Source organism: Sceloporus occidentalis, unplaced genomic scaffold, assembly GCF_023333645.1.
Source record: "Sceloporus occidentalis isolate IW3139 unplaced genomic scaffold, rSceOcc1.0.p SCAF_110, whole genome shotgun sequence".
In the NCBI taxonomy this organism is placed as follows: domain Eukaryota; kingdom Metazoa; phylum Chordata; class Lepidosauria; order Squamata; family Phrynosomatidae; genus Sceloporus; species Sceloporus occidentalis.
In genome coordinates this window covers 757,353-775,846 of record NW_028317090.1, presented here as the reverse complement: position 1 = coordinate 775,846, position 18,494 = coordinate 757,353, and the positions used below count along the sequence as shown (strand labels likewise).

The 18,494-nt window shown below is 39.6% G+C and overlaps 1 protein-coding gene across 1 annotated transcript in view; it reads right to left on the bottom strand.

Annotated features, from left to right (window-relative positions):
• The window catches only part of LOC149283165 (adenylate cyclase type 2), a 354,857-nt gene that overhangs the window by 40,384 nt on the left and 295,979 nt on the right, over positions 1-18,494 (bottom strand). Inside the window, exon 17 of the mRNA XM_089497880.1 lies at positions 12,718-12,837. Coding sequence (XP_089354006.1) covers positions 12,718-12,837 — 120 coding nt within the window. The remainder of the gene's footprint in view (positions 1-12,717; positions 12,838-18,494) is intronic.

The following is an 18,494-nucleotide window of genomic DNA, read 5'->3' as shown; positions in this document are numbered from 1 at the left end:
GGAGAACAAGTTGATATATTCACTAAACAGTGAGTCTGTAGAAAGGTTTTTTTCCGTTTATTTTAAAATATAAAAATACATGGATATATACAAACACATACAGTACACACAGTGACATTTACATACAAAATAAGTAAATAATACAGTAAAGATATGTATATATAAATATACATATACAATATAAATACATTGTAATGTATACCTAAGAGGAAATCGGATTGAAGATATAAACTATTTTTAATTTTATCAATCCAGCTTCTACATGTCTTGCTTTGTTTATATAACTTCTAATTCATCCATTTTAGACCTTTTTCCATTTTAATAGATGGTGTTTTATCCTGTTCTTAACTTCATACAAGTTGCCCTTCCATTGCTTTGCAATCTGTGGTTTAACCAACAAAAACATCTGTAAAAATCTCTAAAAACCAGGAGGGACCCCCAAGGAAGCAAACGTGAAACATGTAAATACACTGCACATGGAACCTGACCAAGATGTTTTAGGACATCATTATGCTCTTGTTACATTTTCTTTGATGTGATCAAAAAGTCAAACAAAGTCATACTACTTATGGCCAAATGCACTGACTGTGATTTTAATAATGCCCAATATCCTGGATTATATTTGTGCCATTGCAGGAGAGATACAAGGAGAAAAAATTAATATAAGAGTCTCCCAAGGGGGCTGATAGAGAGCCAGAAAACAGGGAAGTGGTCTGCTCTGAAAAGTGCACTCAGATTTTTCACACTGAATCTGTACATATGCTATTGTCCTATGGGTTTTTATTTTCTATCCATTGACATTGGATATTTTTCTACCATCTATACAAGCTAAGTACTTATAATAGTTATTTCTCTAGTGTATAGTGCAATTTATATAGTACCTTACCATTTGTTTGCACATTTTTTAAAATATAGAGTCCAAGCCGGTTCGGCTTGCCGTATTAAATAAAAAATAAAGAAAGTATTAAAGTAGCGCCGGCCGCATCAGCACCCAGCGGCCGTGTGCGATGGCCGTCTAGTGATGGGTGAAAGCTCTGCCCCCTCGCACGGACCTTTCACCCCTCACGCTGCTCCCATCACTATGCGGCCATCAGATTGTTGGAAATCGAATCTAAACGGCCGCTGCGTGCTGATGCCGCCGGCCGGAGCTACTTTAATACTTTATTTATTTTTAATATGATAAGCCGATCCGGCATATTAAATAAATAAAAAAAGGATTAAAGTAGCTCTGGCTGGCGGGATCAGAACGCATCGGCCGTTTAGATTAAATTTCCAGCAATCTGATGGCCGCCTAGTGATGATGAGACTGAGAGCAGCGTGAGGGGTGAAAGCTCCGCCCCCTCGCACTCAAACTGCTGGAGCACCGGATGTCGTGTCACTGACGTCCTGTTACCATAAAAAACGGCAGTCTGCAGCTACCAGGAGGACAAGATGGAAAAGCCCCAAGAAGTGGAAGAAGTAGAAGGTCAGTAAACTGATTTATTTTTTGTACAAACTGTATATTTTTTTGTATTTTTTAAAAACAAAAACAGTCGGTATGTGTGTGTATGTAAGTGTGCTTTTTTAAATTATGTCATTGCAGTCCCAATTCAGCCCCCCATGTAATCTCTGTCCCCAATGAGCCCCTCCCAGTGTCACCCCTGTCTCCATGCAGCTCCCCAGTGTCACCTCTGTCCCCATTCAGGAGGCAGAGTGCCCCATGATATGCCTTTTAACACCCTATATGCCACTCTGCCTCCAGAAATGCCTTATACCCCCTTATATGCCACTCTGTCCCATGATATGCCTTTTAACCCCCTATATGCCAGAGTGGCGTATAGAGGTATAAGGCATTTCTGGAGGCAGAGGGGCATATAGGGGTTAAAAAGCATATCAGGGGGCAGAGTGGCAAGCCTGGGGCAGATGTGCATAACTAGGGGGGGGCAGGTTGGCAAATAAAAGGGAGCGATCAGGCAGCTGGGGGTTTTTGGGTCACAAGTGTGGGGACCTAATCAACACACAACCCCCTTCCCTGAAGCTGCCTGTGGCAGCTGAAAACACGATTGCTGGTTTTCCTGCAACCGTGTTTTCAGCCTACAGGATCACTCTGTGGGAGTGATCACAGGCTCGGGGGCGGGCTCGGAGTGGCTGTGCTGACGCGGGGGCAATTTTTTGTGGATGTAAGAGGCTGACAAAAACCTTGTCGAGCCCTGTATTAATATTGTTATTGATTTTTTTTTTAAAGGTGGGGGGGATCATTTTCGGTTTTTGTCAAATGAATGCTGAATTTTCCATTTCGGTCCAGAATTTTCATTTCAGTGCATCCCTACTATATACTAGGCCAGAAACTGAAGTGGTAGGCCTACACCACATCAATGTTTGGCTTAGTATATAGTGATAGGGGTTATGCTGCATTGTTGTCAATGCCTGGCTCAATGTATAGTTATGCTGTACCACCGTCAATGTGTGCCTCAGTATATAGTGATAGGTGTTATGCTCTACCACTGTCAGTGTGTGTCTCAATATATAGTGATAGGTGTTATGCTGTACCACCGTCAATGTTTGCCTCAGTATATAGTGATGGGTGTTATGCTGTACCTCAGTCAATGTGTGCCTCAGTATATAGTGATAGGCGTTATTCTGTCTGCCTTAGTATATAATGATAACAGTTATGCAGTTTTAAAGTGTGTGTGAGTGTGTGGGATGGTGCCACATACAGGATCCGCCCCAGGTGCCAAATACTCTAGGTACACCCCTGCGCGCAACAGTTTTTTTTTTTTATCCTCCGCGTGATTTGCTCATAATTTACTTATGCAGTGAGCATTTCACCTTTAAAATAGACCATGGAAGTGGAGTCAAAAGGGGTGGAAATATATAGCTCCACCCCCTTGCAATGTGAATTTTTTCAGCTCCACCAACTTCGCTTTATATGGACTGTGTGACAAAGCAAAGTGGACATTAGGAGAGAGGCTTGTCTGTCCGACAGGTTGACATTACAGTAAGTAATACTGTTGTGTAACTAATACTATATTATCACACTATAATGTAGTGCATGAGTGAGCTGTACCAAACACATAGACTAACAATTTAAATGTAACATTTGCAGAAGCATATTGTGCGCACAAAATTTTGGCTCTGGAAAAATTTTTGCACAAGAGAAATTTTCTGCGCACACCACCTAAGAAAAATTACAGGGAACATTGCTTATGGGTAACCTCAAGTTACTTCTACTAGGAGGATGTTCCACATATCCACTACCCCCACAGTAAAGTAAACTTTTATACATTAAGTAAGACTTAATTACATTAAATAAAAGTACAAATCTCAGGGGTCCTGTGGACCTCACGGCACTTCTGCTGGGAGGATGTTCCCCATATCCACCACCTTCTCATTAAAGTAAGTCTTCGTTTCATTAAGTTTATTTCACTTTATAAAAAGACCAAAAAACAAAAGGGCATGAAACGAAATTAATTTCCAAAAAACAAATTAGTAAAAAACAAAAGATTTGTCCAAAATGATTTTGGACCTTGTGCACAAGACCGTTATTCATTGAAACATACTTATATATTGTTTTTAAAAACCCTTCTCAATAATCAATTAATCAGTAATGTTAGATGATCGATGTCTTCGATGACAACAAAACGGACCTAACCATGGCCAGATTAAGGAGTTTGGGGCCCTGGACCAGTTATACAAAAGGGCTCTCTTGAGCCCCAATTAGTTTTTCTCATAAATATAAAATGCCCAGAAAGCATTACCTTTTTGTGTGGCACACCACAAACACAAATCTAATGGTAAGAAACACATTTTGGAATGGATGCTCTATGCTGTGCTACCTGGTACAGGAAGGAAAACAGAAACACATAATCACTTTTCACTTCTCCTAAACACATAGATACAACACACGTAGTATGTTAATGTTACAAAATCACAAGAGACCTCCAAATCATTAAACTTCAGTGGCTTCACTTTTTACAGATGAATAAGGAAGGCGCACATCGTGGTTATCAAAATAACTCCCATAAACGATGTATTCTCCAAAAGCATTGTCCGTGGACGTCACACACTCTGCTTACCTCTTGATGTTGCCCACAAAGACATGGTCAGTGTTAATGGTAGGTTTATTTCAACAGTGAGAGACAGATTAATAACAAAACAATCCAGAATAATGCATTTTAAATAAGTTACAAATTGATTTGCATTGACCCCTTTGCAAAACATGACTTAGTACTTGGTGGCAAAACCCTTGTTGGCAATCACAGAGGTCAGACGTTTCTTGTAGTTGGCCACCAGGTTTGCACACATCTCAGGAGGGATTTTGTCCCACTCCTCTTTGCAGATCATCTCCAAGTCATTAAGGTTTCCAGACTGATGTTTGGCAACTTGAACCTTCAACTCCCTCCATAGATTTTCTATGGGATTAAGGTCTGGAGACTGGCTAGGCCACTCCAGGACCTTGTATGTGTGTTTTGGGACATTGTCATGCTAGATATAATCACTAATAGGTTAGTGATTATATCTAGCAGTTAGTTTAGCGTAAAGGGGTACCACCGATTAGATGTTAGTCTTAGGTTACTTTTAGTGTGTTGTGTTAGTGATAAAGATGATGATCTACTTACGTCACTGCCCACTGAGAGACTGATCAATGATCAGTGACCTACAGGGTCATTAATTAGTGATCATATAGCAATCTGTTAAATTAAAAATGTTAAAAATCAAATATATATATTGTAGAAAAATATAATTGCTATCAGATCACTTGTAAGTGACAGGTTTAGGCCAATCATCTTAATTGCAAACATAAATAATCAATATAGGGTGAGCAATATAACATACGTGTAAAATGACCCCAACACCAAAAGTAGAATATTGGAACTACAGTATTTTACTTATATCTAAAAAAAAATGTCTGCACGTGATCAGCAAAAATCTTCAAAATTCTTCCAATAGTTGAGTCAATTTTTCAATTATCATAAAAAAGAAAAATACAAAATAACGTAATGCAACCTGTATAAATAAATGCACAAAACTCCCAAAGAATATTACTCACAGAGGAAGGAACATGTCATGCTCATATAATAAACTCATCAAGGGTTAATTATTAAATTCAAAAGCTTGCAGGTGAAAAACTCATCCAAAGGTACATCCAAGAAAGACATATATTTATTCTTTCAAATGAAAAATATTTAAATGGAATGGTTGCAAAGTGGTTTGGTGAGCACACCTTTGGGAGCATCACAAATATAGCCAGAAACTGAGTAGTGTGGTAATCCTGTCTGATTTCTCAAATGCTGCTTGTAATATCTTGTAGGCTGCTCCACTTCCTGGATATGTAATCACTGTTGCCCTTCGCCTGCCAATTAGGCTATTTTAAAGTTCAAGCCGCTGTAATTTTGTTACGTTTTGTTCATTTGTAGGGCAGCAGAGAGAGAGAGAGAGAGAGAGACTTTTTTGGGGCAACAAATTTTGTTTCCGAATAAAAGTCTAGTGTGTATGTATAATTGTGTGTTTTAGCATCAGTGTGTTTGTGTTAGCATGGGTGTGTATGTGTGTGTTAGTATGAGTGTATAAGTGTATATGCATGTTATAGGGAGTGTGTAAGTGTGTGTAACCTTCCTTTTACAAATCACAGTGACTGATACAAACTCCTCCAGTCAATGTTTTTTATGTGCTATGAAGTTACCCCGAACACAGTGTGTGTATACATAAAAAATAATAAACAAAAATAGTGTTTTACTATGTAAGAAATAAAAATAACCCCACAAACATATTTCCTCATAATTGGAGTAAATAAAAGCTGATCAAAGTCAAGGACTCTAGTATATAATAACCATTTGAATACTGTAAGAAAACATTCAGTAGATCCTATTTTATGTTTTGTTCCTGACTACTCTCTCTCTGATCTCTGCCTGGATTGACTTTGAATTGTTTTTTTAGACTTTGTCTGTTTTGCTGCTTGCATTGATCCCGGACTATGACTTGTTTATTCTATTGGCCTTTCCTTCTGTGGAAAACCCTCAGGGAGCTCAACCCTCAGGGAAAGGTAGCTAGAGGGTGAAAACCTTGTTGTGCCTATTTTTGGTCCTATTTCTATTTTTGCTATTCCTCACATTTCTGCCTGCAGGATCCCTCTCTCAGAAAAACTATGTATTTATTATATGATAATGAACTCTGTGAGCAGTATTTTACTTGTTAATATTAATGAGGGTATCATGGTTGCTCTTACTCGCACAGCTTTTTTATGCTGAACTATAAAGAGCTAATCAATGTTTTGATCCCATAATTGATTTGCTATTGCACAAGATCCTTATTAAATCTAAGATCTTTATAAAGCACTGACCATGGGTTCCCTATTTGAATATTCACTAATGATAGTCTGTAATTATCTTTTCATTCCTCATTGCAAACTTTTCTTTCTGCTGGTATCTTTTATTTGAAGTATGGCCAATGGGAATTATTACTGTGATCAAAAAGTCAAGATAATTACATAGCGTTACAAAGCATAATTGTGAAGGGAGGGAGCAAGTGTTTTTATTAACAGGTTATATTACATGTCTAATTTTCCTATGTTCCACCAGCACAGCGAGGCATTTCGGAAATGTAGTGCGGTTCACAGATTTACCAATACGATATGTTATTCTGTATTGATAGCTTATGTATCTACACTTCTTTGATTACTGCATACGTCTTATCTTAGCTGATAAAGGAACTAATTTAATTAGTGTTGCTCTGATTGTCAAATATATACACTACTGCCCAAAAGTTTGGGGTCCTTGTTTTTAAAAGAAAAGCAAATTTTGTACATTAAAATAACATGAAATCTGGATCAGAAATACAGTGCAGATGTTAAAGTTGTAAATTACTAAAGTAGCTAGAAACAGCTGATTTTTAATGGAATATATTCATAGAGGTACAGAGACTGTTTTATCAGCATCCATCACTCCTGTGTTCCAATTGCACGTTGTGTTAGCTAATCCAAGTATATGTTTAAAAGGCTAATTGATCATTGTAAAACCCACATAGGTACAAATGTCCTTGTTTTCCATGAAAACTTTCCCAAACGTTTGAACGGTAGTACACAATACACAATATATGACCATGAGTATGTGGACACCCCTCCTAATTACTGAGCTATGTCTTTAAGCCACACCTGAGCAACAGGTGTAAAAAGTCAAGCATACCAGCATGCTAACTCCATAGACAAACATTGACAGTAGAATGGGTCCTACTGAAGAGGTCAATCAATTTAAACAAGGCATGTTCATAGGATGCCAGCTTTGGCACAACCCAGTTTGTGAAGTTTGTGTCCTGCTTGATCTGCCACCATCACTCTAAGCATTACTCACTACAGAATTCCAAACTGCCTCTCACACAAGCCAAAGATTTCGATTTGCAATAACAAACATTGACTTGAGTGGTATGAAGCACACCACCACTGGACTTTAGAGCAGTTGAAACGTGTTCTCTGGAGTGATGAATCATACTTCACTATCTGGAATGGACAAAGGTGGGTTTGGGGATGCTGGGACCTATGCTAGAACTGTAATGCATAGCGCCTACTGTAAAGTTTGGTGACAAAGGAATAACACTGAACACTTTTGGTATAAATTGGAATACCGATCGCAAAACAGGCCTTCTCTTCCAATATCAGTGTCTGACCTCACAAATGCTCTTTTTGCTGAATGGGTACTAATGCCCACAGACACCCTCCAAAATTGTGTGGAAAGCCTTTCCAGAAGACTTGAGGCTATTAAAGCCACAAAGGTGGTGCCAATTCTATATTACCATATTTGCTCAATTATAAGACAACCTCCACTGCTCCATCTATGATGGAGCACCGGAAGGTCTTGTCATGCCGGCGCTCCGTCATAGAAGCCCCAGAAGAAGTGCTGGCAGCAGCTGAGGTTACCAAAGAGGAGGATCCAGGTCCCCTGCAGCGCTGCGGGGAATCTGGTACTAAGTCTTATAGCCAGACCTCTATTTAAAGGTCTGATTATAAGACTACCTCGAATATAAGACGAGGTGTATTTTTCAGAGCATTTGCTCTGAAAAAAAACCCTTGTCTTATCAAGCAAATACGGTAATTCCCATGGTCTTGGAACAGGGTGCCGAACAAGCTCATATAGGTATGATGGCCAGGTATCTACACATTTATATATGTATATATTCTCTCTTTTCTTGTAGCTTTCCTGAAACACCCAAGCCCTCTCCAAACCACCATCTGAAGAGATGCCCTTGCAAGAATCACAAAAGCTTTCCTGAAACATCCCAAGCCCTCTGCAAACCACCATCGGAATGGAGGCCCTCGCAAGAATCAAAAACAGGGATTCAACCTCATTTTGACTTTTTCTAGCTCTGCAAGCAAGTTTACTAATTGATATTAGTAAACCTAATAATAATAATTAGTAAACATTAATCCACAGGTCATGTGAAGCATCTAGGACTCTGTAGTGCTGAAATAAAATGAACAACTTAGGCATTAGAAATGCTATGTGATATAAGCTTTAGGGTATGGATACTTTTAATAAGATCTATCTCTAACAATCTGAAATCGGGGTGCATGAGCCAATAAGAAATTCCTTGCCAATTTAAGTGAATGGGTTGAGGTACCTTTAGGCAAAAATACCTAAAACAGCAACCACTGGATCAGGAGAGAAATTATGATGTGTTACCCAACAGGTAAAATGTGTGCTTCCATAATGTCAGGATTTTAAGTTAGTGCTACCAGGTACATGATAAGGTCCCACTGCAGAATAAGCTCTCCATTAGGAGCCTAATGTGTGAGGCCTTATGAAAGATAAAGTGTAGGTAAGGTCGTTATCTTGATTGGATTGCTCCTATTGCGTTACGACAGGTGAGCGCTTCCATTTGTGAGTTTGTGTGTTCAGGCAACTCAGCATTTTATTCATTGTGAAAGTATCCTACACTTGAATTTACATTTGATGTAAATATAACATATACATTTCCAGGTTCTTGATTACTGTAGCTTACAGTACAAGTGTGCATAATGGGTTCAATTTAAGATTTAATATTCCAGTATTACTAATTGAAAAGGGTGAACTAATTATATAATTATATACAGTATATACAAAAAGTAATTGTGAAAAAAAGGTAGGTAAAATTTTCAACACACCACACAAACAGCAGTGCATATTAGTTACTATTGGGCTTTAGCTCTAACATTGCTGGCAACGCTGCAGGGCAAAGCTGAGTACAACATATACTATATATGTAGCACTGAGATATAAAGTGAATGCAAAAATTACTGTTTTTATGTAATTATATGAGAAAAATAATGATATGGGAATTTACCCGTTTCTTGTAATTTAATTAGTAATCAGTATAATCTGTTGCATGTAATTGGCATTCAACCATATAAATTTTTTATTCTATAATGATAATGAAACTGGGTGCATCTTAACATCAATCTGAACAGGAAAAATTCTCAAAAAAATGCTTCACACAAATTTGTTTTGTTTTTAAGTATCATAATTGTTTACACTGTTCTGTGGCATAAAACAAAAAACTAACCTCACCTTAATTAATATTGTTATTATTATTATTTATCCTTTCTCTATATTTCTCTTTGGACAATAATTTCAATTTAATTTCAAAATGCGATAATTAAAAAAGTGTAGTAAATGAATTTGCCTACGCTGTATAAATTTGTTGCGTAACTACTAGGGCACACTGATATTCTGATTTGAAATATTAAATGCCTGGCATATAGGGATTAAAAGGCATATCATGGGACAGAGTGGCATATAGGGGTTAAAAGGCATTTCTAGAGGCAGAGTGGCATTAAGGGGGTTAAAAGGCATATCATGGGGCACTCTGCCTCCAGAAAAGCCTTAAGCCCCCATATAACACCCCCCCTCCCCGACTTACCACTGCTTCTGGTGTCTGGTGAGGGCAGCGGGTGGAGGCCGGCATTCATGAAGTTAAAGGGGCCGGCGTTCACGCACCGCACCGCCTAATGGTCGTGCCTCAGCTGTTCGTCCCACCCCTTTTAAGACGAAGTCGTGAGGCACTGCCATTGGGCGACGCGGTGTGTGCACACCGGTCCCCTTAACTTCATTAGGTGCCAGCGGCGGGAGGAGGTGGCCCAGGTGCCGCTTTCAATACCGCTCGCAGCCGCTCAGCGGCTGTTTTGAAGGTTGGTCTGCCGCCGGCTGGCCCACAGAGCGACCGGCCCACCAGGAAACAATAATATACATTAAATACAAGGAAAAAACAGCTAATCTGCTGTAACAAAAACATTTTTTTAAATATTGAAAAAAGTGGACCCCAGAAAGCATTTCCTTGGGCCCTGCTCCATGCTTCCTAGCATGCCATCACTCCCTCCGCTACCACACCAAAAAAAAAAATTGCCACACTGACTGCAGATTAGGGGAAGACTGAAAGAGTCAATGCAGTCTTCCCCCCCTTTCTCACCCTAACCATGACTTTGAGAGGTCCTCTCCCCTGAAATCATTCCCAGCCCATTTGTCCCTCATTCACTAAGCCATACCTCTCCTTTCCTTCCTCCCTGTGAACTATAGATCAACACATATAAACAGCACTTGCATGTACAGATCACATACAAACCCTATATTAGCAGGTATGCATAAATGATGTATGGAAACATAGCATATCAGGTATAGCTCAACAGAATCAACACAAAAACCAAGCTTTGCAGGTTTGAATTGAAAATCACAAGTTAACCAGTGTTGAAGGTATAGATCAAATAAACAGAATCAGACATACAAACCCTCTATTTGTAGGTATACAATAATAATGTATGGAAACAGAGCGTACCAGATAGAGATCAACAGAATAACACACACCCAGCTTTGCAGCTATAAATCAATTGAAATTCACATATAAACTCAGCATTAAAGGTATAGATAACCCCTAAATTACAGGCATAGATCACAGGTTGCATACCCCAAAGCCAGCCCTGGTGTCCACATTGCCCAAATAGAACCTGATCAGCACCCACATTACACACATATTACAGCCCAGCCTGAGCCAACTTTGTCCCCTAACAGCCCAGTGTAAGACATATTTGTCGGCAAACAGCCCACCCTTCATGTGCCATCTTTGCATTTCCCCAAATCACTTAAACATCCATGATAGACACAAACACTTACACAGCTACTCACTCATTCACACAAATCATTTACACATATTCATTAATGTAGTCTCACATTAATTAATTAATTAATTCATTCTTGTACGCATTCACACAATTCATCCACACATTAATTCATTCATTCTTGTACGCATTCACACAATTCATCCACACATTAATTCATTCATTCTCCGACGCATTCACACTACCCCATCTACCCCTCCCCTTCTTATTATCTGCCCCTTCTCACTATGTACCCCCTCTCCCCTTTCTCACTGCCTTCCCCCCTTTCTCACTATCTATCCCCTCTCCCCTTCTCACAGCCTTCCCCCTCTGCCCCTTCTCACTATCTACCACCTCTGCCCCCCCTCTGCCCCTTCTCACTGCCTTCCCCCCTCCCGGCACCGGAAGTTTAATACGCGTACTGCGTAGATGTCCCCCGCCAGCCCTGCAAGACCCCAGGGAGTCTGCACTGGTAAATCTTGGGGGGGCACATCTTGGGGGCAGAGTGGCAGCATATCTCGGGGGGAACAGAGTGGCAGCATATTTTGGGGGGGCACATCTTGGGGGCACAGTGACAGCATATCTCGGGGGAGGCACATCTTGGGGGAAGAGTGGCAGCATATCTCAGGGGGGGACACAGAGTGGCAGCATATCTCGGGGGGGCAGAATATCTGGGGTGGGCAGAGTGGCAGCATATCTATTCCACTGTTTTTTTTACTAAAAAGTTTTTCTTTAAGAAAGCACCTAACTTTTAGGATGTGGCCTATATTCGGGTGCAGCCTATATTCGAGCCAATACGGTATATATATCTCACATACACATTGATTAACATATACACACAGTCACATACACATAAAATGCATTTTATATTAATTATTAGGAAGCATTGGGAACCATGTTGATTTCAGATTTAATAATATATTTATATTATACATAAAATCATTACCAGACATGAGCAGTTTCAAATAATTAACCTCTCAATTACCAGACTTGTATAGATTCAGAGAATTAGTTGTTTCATTGCCAGACATGAGCAGATTCATAGAATTTAAACTCCTGGCGCCAGAGCTGCTGCAGTACGCGTTAAGCCCGTATTAACCCCTTAACCGGAAAAAAAAGAAGAAAAACCGAACACAAAGAATGTCCACGAATATTCGCCCGAAGAGAAGACAGGAACAGGCGAATATTCGTGGAATACGAAGATTTTTTTATTCCTGAAGACGAGCACGAAGACGAACACGAAGAGCCCCCTGGTGCCCAAGTCTAATTCTTGATGAGTACTACAAAAAATTAAATTCAAGTCTTTAAGGTAATGGAAGTGTCAGATATTAAAGGGGATCTGTAACTTATATAAAAAGAATGTTTAAGAAATGATGTTTATTACAATTAATTCTAAATAAATGTTAAACATGTAAATAAATATAAAAACAATAGTTTTGAACAAACTCCTCACAGCATTGACCTTTTATAAAGTGAGTGAAAAGTTATCTTGAAAGCAAAAACTTCCTTTAAAACACAAATGCAGAATTATTCTAATTTATCACATTACAAAATATTTACATTTTGCAGGCATGGGACAATATACATCATGTTTAGTTAGTGTGAAACTGAGTTATACTCACGGGCAGAAAAAAATAGTTATTTTGTACAAGCCATTGCTTTCCTTCTGTTGATTCAGGTACACTTTCATTGGACCAGTTGGATGCTGGGCTGATACTTGTAACAGAGTCATCCAGGAAAAACTACAACAAATGAATATAGACGTTTATTAAAATTCTTATTTTATAATTTAATTATGAAACAATGATTTTTATAGTAGCCATTACACTTGTGCACATGTACCAAAAACGATTCGGACAAATTGCTTTGTTTCGTTTTTGGTCCATTTCTTTTTTGACAACGATTATCTTTCCTTGCCCTTTCGATTTGGACGGGATTCAAAGGGCTTTTTAATTCGGAAACAAAATGAATTGTCCCTGACTCAGTCTCTCTCATTCTCACAATCTTTCTTAATGTCCCGCCACCTTCTACGCCAATTGCTTTCGTGTCACTACAGCTCTGCTTCTTCTTTTTCGCTTCTTCTTCTTGAACTTCATTCTTCTTTCTTTGCCTGGTGATCTCTCTGCATTATTCTGGCCTTCTGAAGCACTTTTGCATCAGGGCGGAGCCTTCACTCATACAATGGGGACAACTTATCTCTGATTGGAGGAATAGGCTGTCCCCGTGGTGCTTGCCGAGGCTCTATCCTGTTTTAGAAGGCCAGATTAATGCAGACGGATCTGTGGAGAAAGAGGAACATTTCTGTACTTCTCTTTCTTTGCAGATCCATCTGTATTTTTCTGGCCTCCTGGAGCACTTCCTGAATCAGGACGCCACAAGGACAACCTCCAATCATGGGTAACTTGCCCCTATAATATGCGCTAAGGCTTTGTCCTGATACAGACATGCCAGTAGGTCAGGTTAATGTAGTGGATCACTGGAAGAACTGGATGACTGAAGAAGAAGGAAGAATGAAGACATAGAGAACACCAAGAAAAGGTAGAGAATATGAAGAAAAATAAGAAAAATGTAGGGAGACAGGCATGAGAAAGTGTGATAGAGACTGAATGAGAAAAACAACATTCAAACAAAAATTCTGAGCTTTCTGCTTCATTATCATTTGCTTCTTTTGGGCCCCCTCCTCATTTTCAGACATTTGTACAAATTAACAAAATTGGTAAATTTAGCTAAAATTTAAATTCCCACAAATTAGAATGCATACATATAGTACCCATAATAGTATGTATTAAAGTATAAATGACTTGGTTCTCTCCGAAGCTTTTGACATTGTTGACCACCCCTCCTCCTGCAAGCCCTTCATTTTAATAATATCATTTAAACAGCTCCCTCCTGGATAAAATCATATTGCTGTATATTAGTATCTCCATCTCTCCAACTCTCTGCTACTTCTTCTGCTGTGTCTCTGGGTTCAGTTCTTGGGCTCCATTCTTCTATATCTCGGAGACCAATCTTTTCTTTTAGACTTAAGTACCATCTCTATGCAGATGACACTGTAATTTACATTTCTTTTGTATCATAGCTTTTTAGGATCACGTTGGGGGCATTTCTTCCAGACTTTTGTTTTATATGAACATTTGTCTTGTATGTTACTTTTACTGAAATGTTTTTTTTCTCCCTTTTTCTATTCTTCTCTGTTTCAGTTTGCTTTTCTAGTTACCTCAGACATAGAATGATCCCTGCAAGTTTTTAGTAAGGCTTAATGCATAAATGTTAGACAAAATTAGCCAAATATTACATTAAAGATTGTTTTTTACAACCCATTGTATGATTTATGTCACCGTTTTCTATAGCTGTATGCAGTTTGTCTGCATAGATGCATAGAGTATTGGACAATTACAAAGCAATATACATTATTAATACACCAAACACCAAATATACCCAGTAAAACATCATATAGGTAATGAGGTCGGTAAAGAAACAATTGGCCCATCCAGTTTCTTTAGCAACCTTCACTTATTAATTATTTGGGATATATTTTTGCACACCCAAGCTTTTTGAATTAGTTTTATGTGGTTAAACATTCTAAATTAACCATTCCAGTTCCAGTTCATTTATGATACATATTTGAAAGTGGATCCCAGGAGCCCATCACATATCTGTCGCAAGTTAAGCTTCCTCACAAGCAAATACTTCAATGAGCTCTTTTTATCAACCAAAAAAACTTGACCTCATCCAGGGGGAAGATGGCAAACTAAATCATAAGAATCAATCTTGATGCCCATAAACACAGCTCCAGCTGTGAGCAGCCTTGCTACATTCCGGCCTCTCTGATCCCCCCAGCAGTACGCCTCTGCTCTTAGTGCCCTTCTGCAAAAGTGGGTAGCTTCCAGGTAGACCTTCTTTCATGATTGGAGGAACAGGGTAGAGAGTGTCCAGAGGTAGACCTGATGGCATCCCAAATGGACAAAAAAGTAGATACTTTTTTCCCCCCTTTATTAAGAAGAAGGTACATTGGCAATATATGTTCTTTCCTAAAGCTAGTTCTAAGGCCCCATACTTCACAAGCATTCTCAACATATACAGCTGGCTGCTTGGAAGCTGATAAGGTGAATTTTAATACTTCTGGGCCTTTATCCTAAATTAATGAAGACAGTAGAATAATGTCATTAAAAGTGATATCACCTCAGTTACAATAAGAGCAGACTTCAGTTTTCTGGATGGTGCTATTAGAGATTTTCTACAAGATGGCCTCAATCTTTGTCTCACACTTGTTAATTTGAAAGTTTACATTACCACTATGTAGACAATTATAAAAAAAATTAACTAGACCTACTTAATGTATCAGTCCTTGACCAGTTTCTACTCTTGCACCTTGGGATGTAAATATAGTTTATATAGTTATTCAATATTTTTCCATCCCCTATTTAAGCATATACAAAGACAGCAATTCTGGTCCCCTTTAATGACTATTCAAGCTAGTTTTTTAATTACTCTGGACTTTATGAAAAAGGTAGTTGTGTTAAAATTAAAGTATATCCTCTTTGTATTCTATGGTTTTACATATCAAGACATAATAACAATCATCTGTTATGACATATTACACTATGTAATGATTTATTTAACACAAATAAAGCCAAAGTGGAGAAGCCATGCGTGAAAAACTAAGTATGCCTTATGATTCAATAGCTTTACAAAAGCAATAACTTGAAGTGATAGTTTTCTGTATGACATTATCTCTCACATAGTTGTTGAAAGAATTTTGGCCCACTCTTCTTTGCAATGTTGGTTCAGTTCATTGAAGTGTGCAGGCATTTGTTTTGCACACAGCTCTCTTAAGGTCCCCCCACAGCATATGAATCGGGTTGAGGTCTGGACTTTGGGCCATTGACACACCTTGATTCTTTTCTTCCTTTTCAGATATATCCAGGTGTGCTGCTTGGGATGGCAATAAAAGCATCAATTTTCACCTGGTTATTCTTTTTGCTGCCAATCCCATTACAGCACATAACCTTTCTCTCCCCCGAATTTTTTTGCATTATTTTGTGTCCTGAAGCTTTTATTTATATTAAACAAAAGAATTTGGGTATTGGGGGGATTTATATAGAAGTATGGTGATTTCTGTGTCCTACAAGAGGTCATACCTCGCATCCTCTCGGGTCCCCCTTGGCATCGGTACAACACCCTTACAGACCATCCACGGCACCTTCGGTCCTGCCTGCCAATCCAAATCGGCAAACGGCAGGCTCAACCACCTAAAGTGCTCTAACAAAGCACTCCTGGGGATGTGAATACATGTTTAACTCACACTAATAACTTGAATCCTCACAGTTGTCCAGCATCACCACAGTAACACCTAAACATCCTGTCCTTCCTCTAATTAAAGGTCGATTAACAACGTATATAAACACATTCCTCTTCAGAGTCAGTGCTTCCTGATTATGGAGCTGCCAGTGTGTTACGCAGGTCTTGCTACTGTGTCTCTTCTCCTGCTGTATTCCTAATCTCTGCTTGAATTTTGACCACACTACTGTTCTGCCAGCTCTGACCTCAGCATTCAACCGACTACGATTCTGCCTTACCCTTATCTGTACCTCGCCTCTGGATATATTGCCCTCGTGCACTCACTCACCGTTCTACTTACTGTTTCCATCTCTAGTAAGTAGGTTTAGGTCCTTTTAGACTTGTACATTCGTACTTAGGAGAACAGGAAAACAAACATTGCGTTTCCGTTGTTCAAACCAAATAAACTAATATGGCAGTGGCTAAATGTACATGAAGACGAAGAAGCACAGCACGATTAATCTTTTTTTGTTCGTTTTAGTGTTCATAGATATCTACCTAATCTCCCTGGTCCCTTCTCCCCATACAAGGCACTGCCTCTAGCCTATCTTAAGTCTTCGTAGTATAGCAGGGGTAAACGGGGAGTTAATTGGTCGCCGGCAGGGGTTCGTCTGGCATCAACCAATGAAGAGCAGCTGCCCTCCATAAAGCTGCCCTAAAAGAAGAGGAAAACAAAGAATGTATACAAATATTCGCCAGAAACGAACAAGGGAACAGGCAAATATTCATGAAATACGAAGGTTCCCCCCCCCCCGAAGACGAACGTGAAGACAAACTCATAGACTTAGCCGGAGCCTAAGTCTAGTTTCTATTGCACGTGTGTCCGAACTGTCTCCTGCCAGCGGATTACATATTTCACGGAAAATACTTCCATGAATGATCACATGGATAGCAGATGATTTCTGAGAAACTGTTAACTGTAGAGGCCAATAAGGGCCAATAGGGCATCTGGCTCCTGGTTTTGCAGTAAAAGATTACCTACCAACCTGGATTTACCATCCAAAACCTAGGCCAGAACACTTTACTGTCCCTGATGTTGTAATGTTTTTTCCAGCCTTTCTTTCATATCACACTATAGGATCTATATAACTATATATATATACCGTATATTGTTGCTGGCTCGTGCGGACAGAGAGGCGTGTGGGCTGTCATCACACACCCTTCTCCAGTTGATCTCTGGTAGCATGGATGACTGTATGTTTTATTAATATGCTATACCCTTCTTTTCTTGCTGTTAGTTTACCCAGATTATTTGTTTGCTCTCCTATATTTTAATAGCACCACTAAATCTCTGCTCTGTAACTGAAATGTAATGGATTAAAACAGAGTAGTGGTAGCAGGATTTGCTCATTCAGTAACCAATATTTGTTTTTATTTCCTTTTATTTGCCAACCCCCTATATGCCAATCTGCCTCCAGAAATGCCTTATACCCTCCTATATGCCACTGTGCCCCATGAAATGCACTTTAACCCCCTACATGCCACTCTGCCTCCAGAAATACCTTATACCCCTATATGCCACTCTGGCATATAACGGGTTAAAAGGCATATCATGGGGCATATAGGGGGTTAAAGTACATTTCATGGGGCACTCTGCCTCCAGAAAAGCCTTATGCCCCCCATATAACCCGCCCCCGACTTACCAGTGCTTCTAATTCCCTGGTGTCTAGTGGGGACAGTGGGTGGAGGCCGGCGTTATTTCCAGCTGGTGCTCTGTCATAGAAACCCTGGCGGAAGTGCCAGCAGCAGCGGGGGTTGTCTGCGTCTATCACGCTGCAGGGAATTCTCCTCTATGGCAGCCGGGGAAGGTATGTGCGATGCGCGTAGAGAACCTCCACTGCTGCCGGCACTTTCACCCGCACTCGGTGATAGAAGCCCCAGTGGAAGAGCCGGAAGCAGCGGAGGTTACCAGACAGGAGGACCCAGGTCCCCTGCAGCACTGCGGGGATCTTGATCTTAGTCATGTAGTCAGACCTCTATTTGAGGTCTGATTAGAAGGCAACCTTGATTATAAGGAGAGGGGTATTTTTCAGAGGATTTGCCTTGTATTATAATCAAG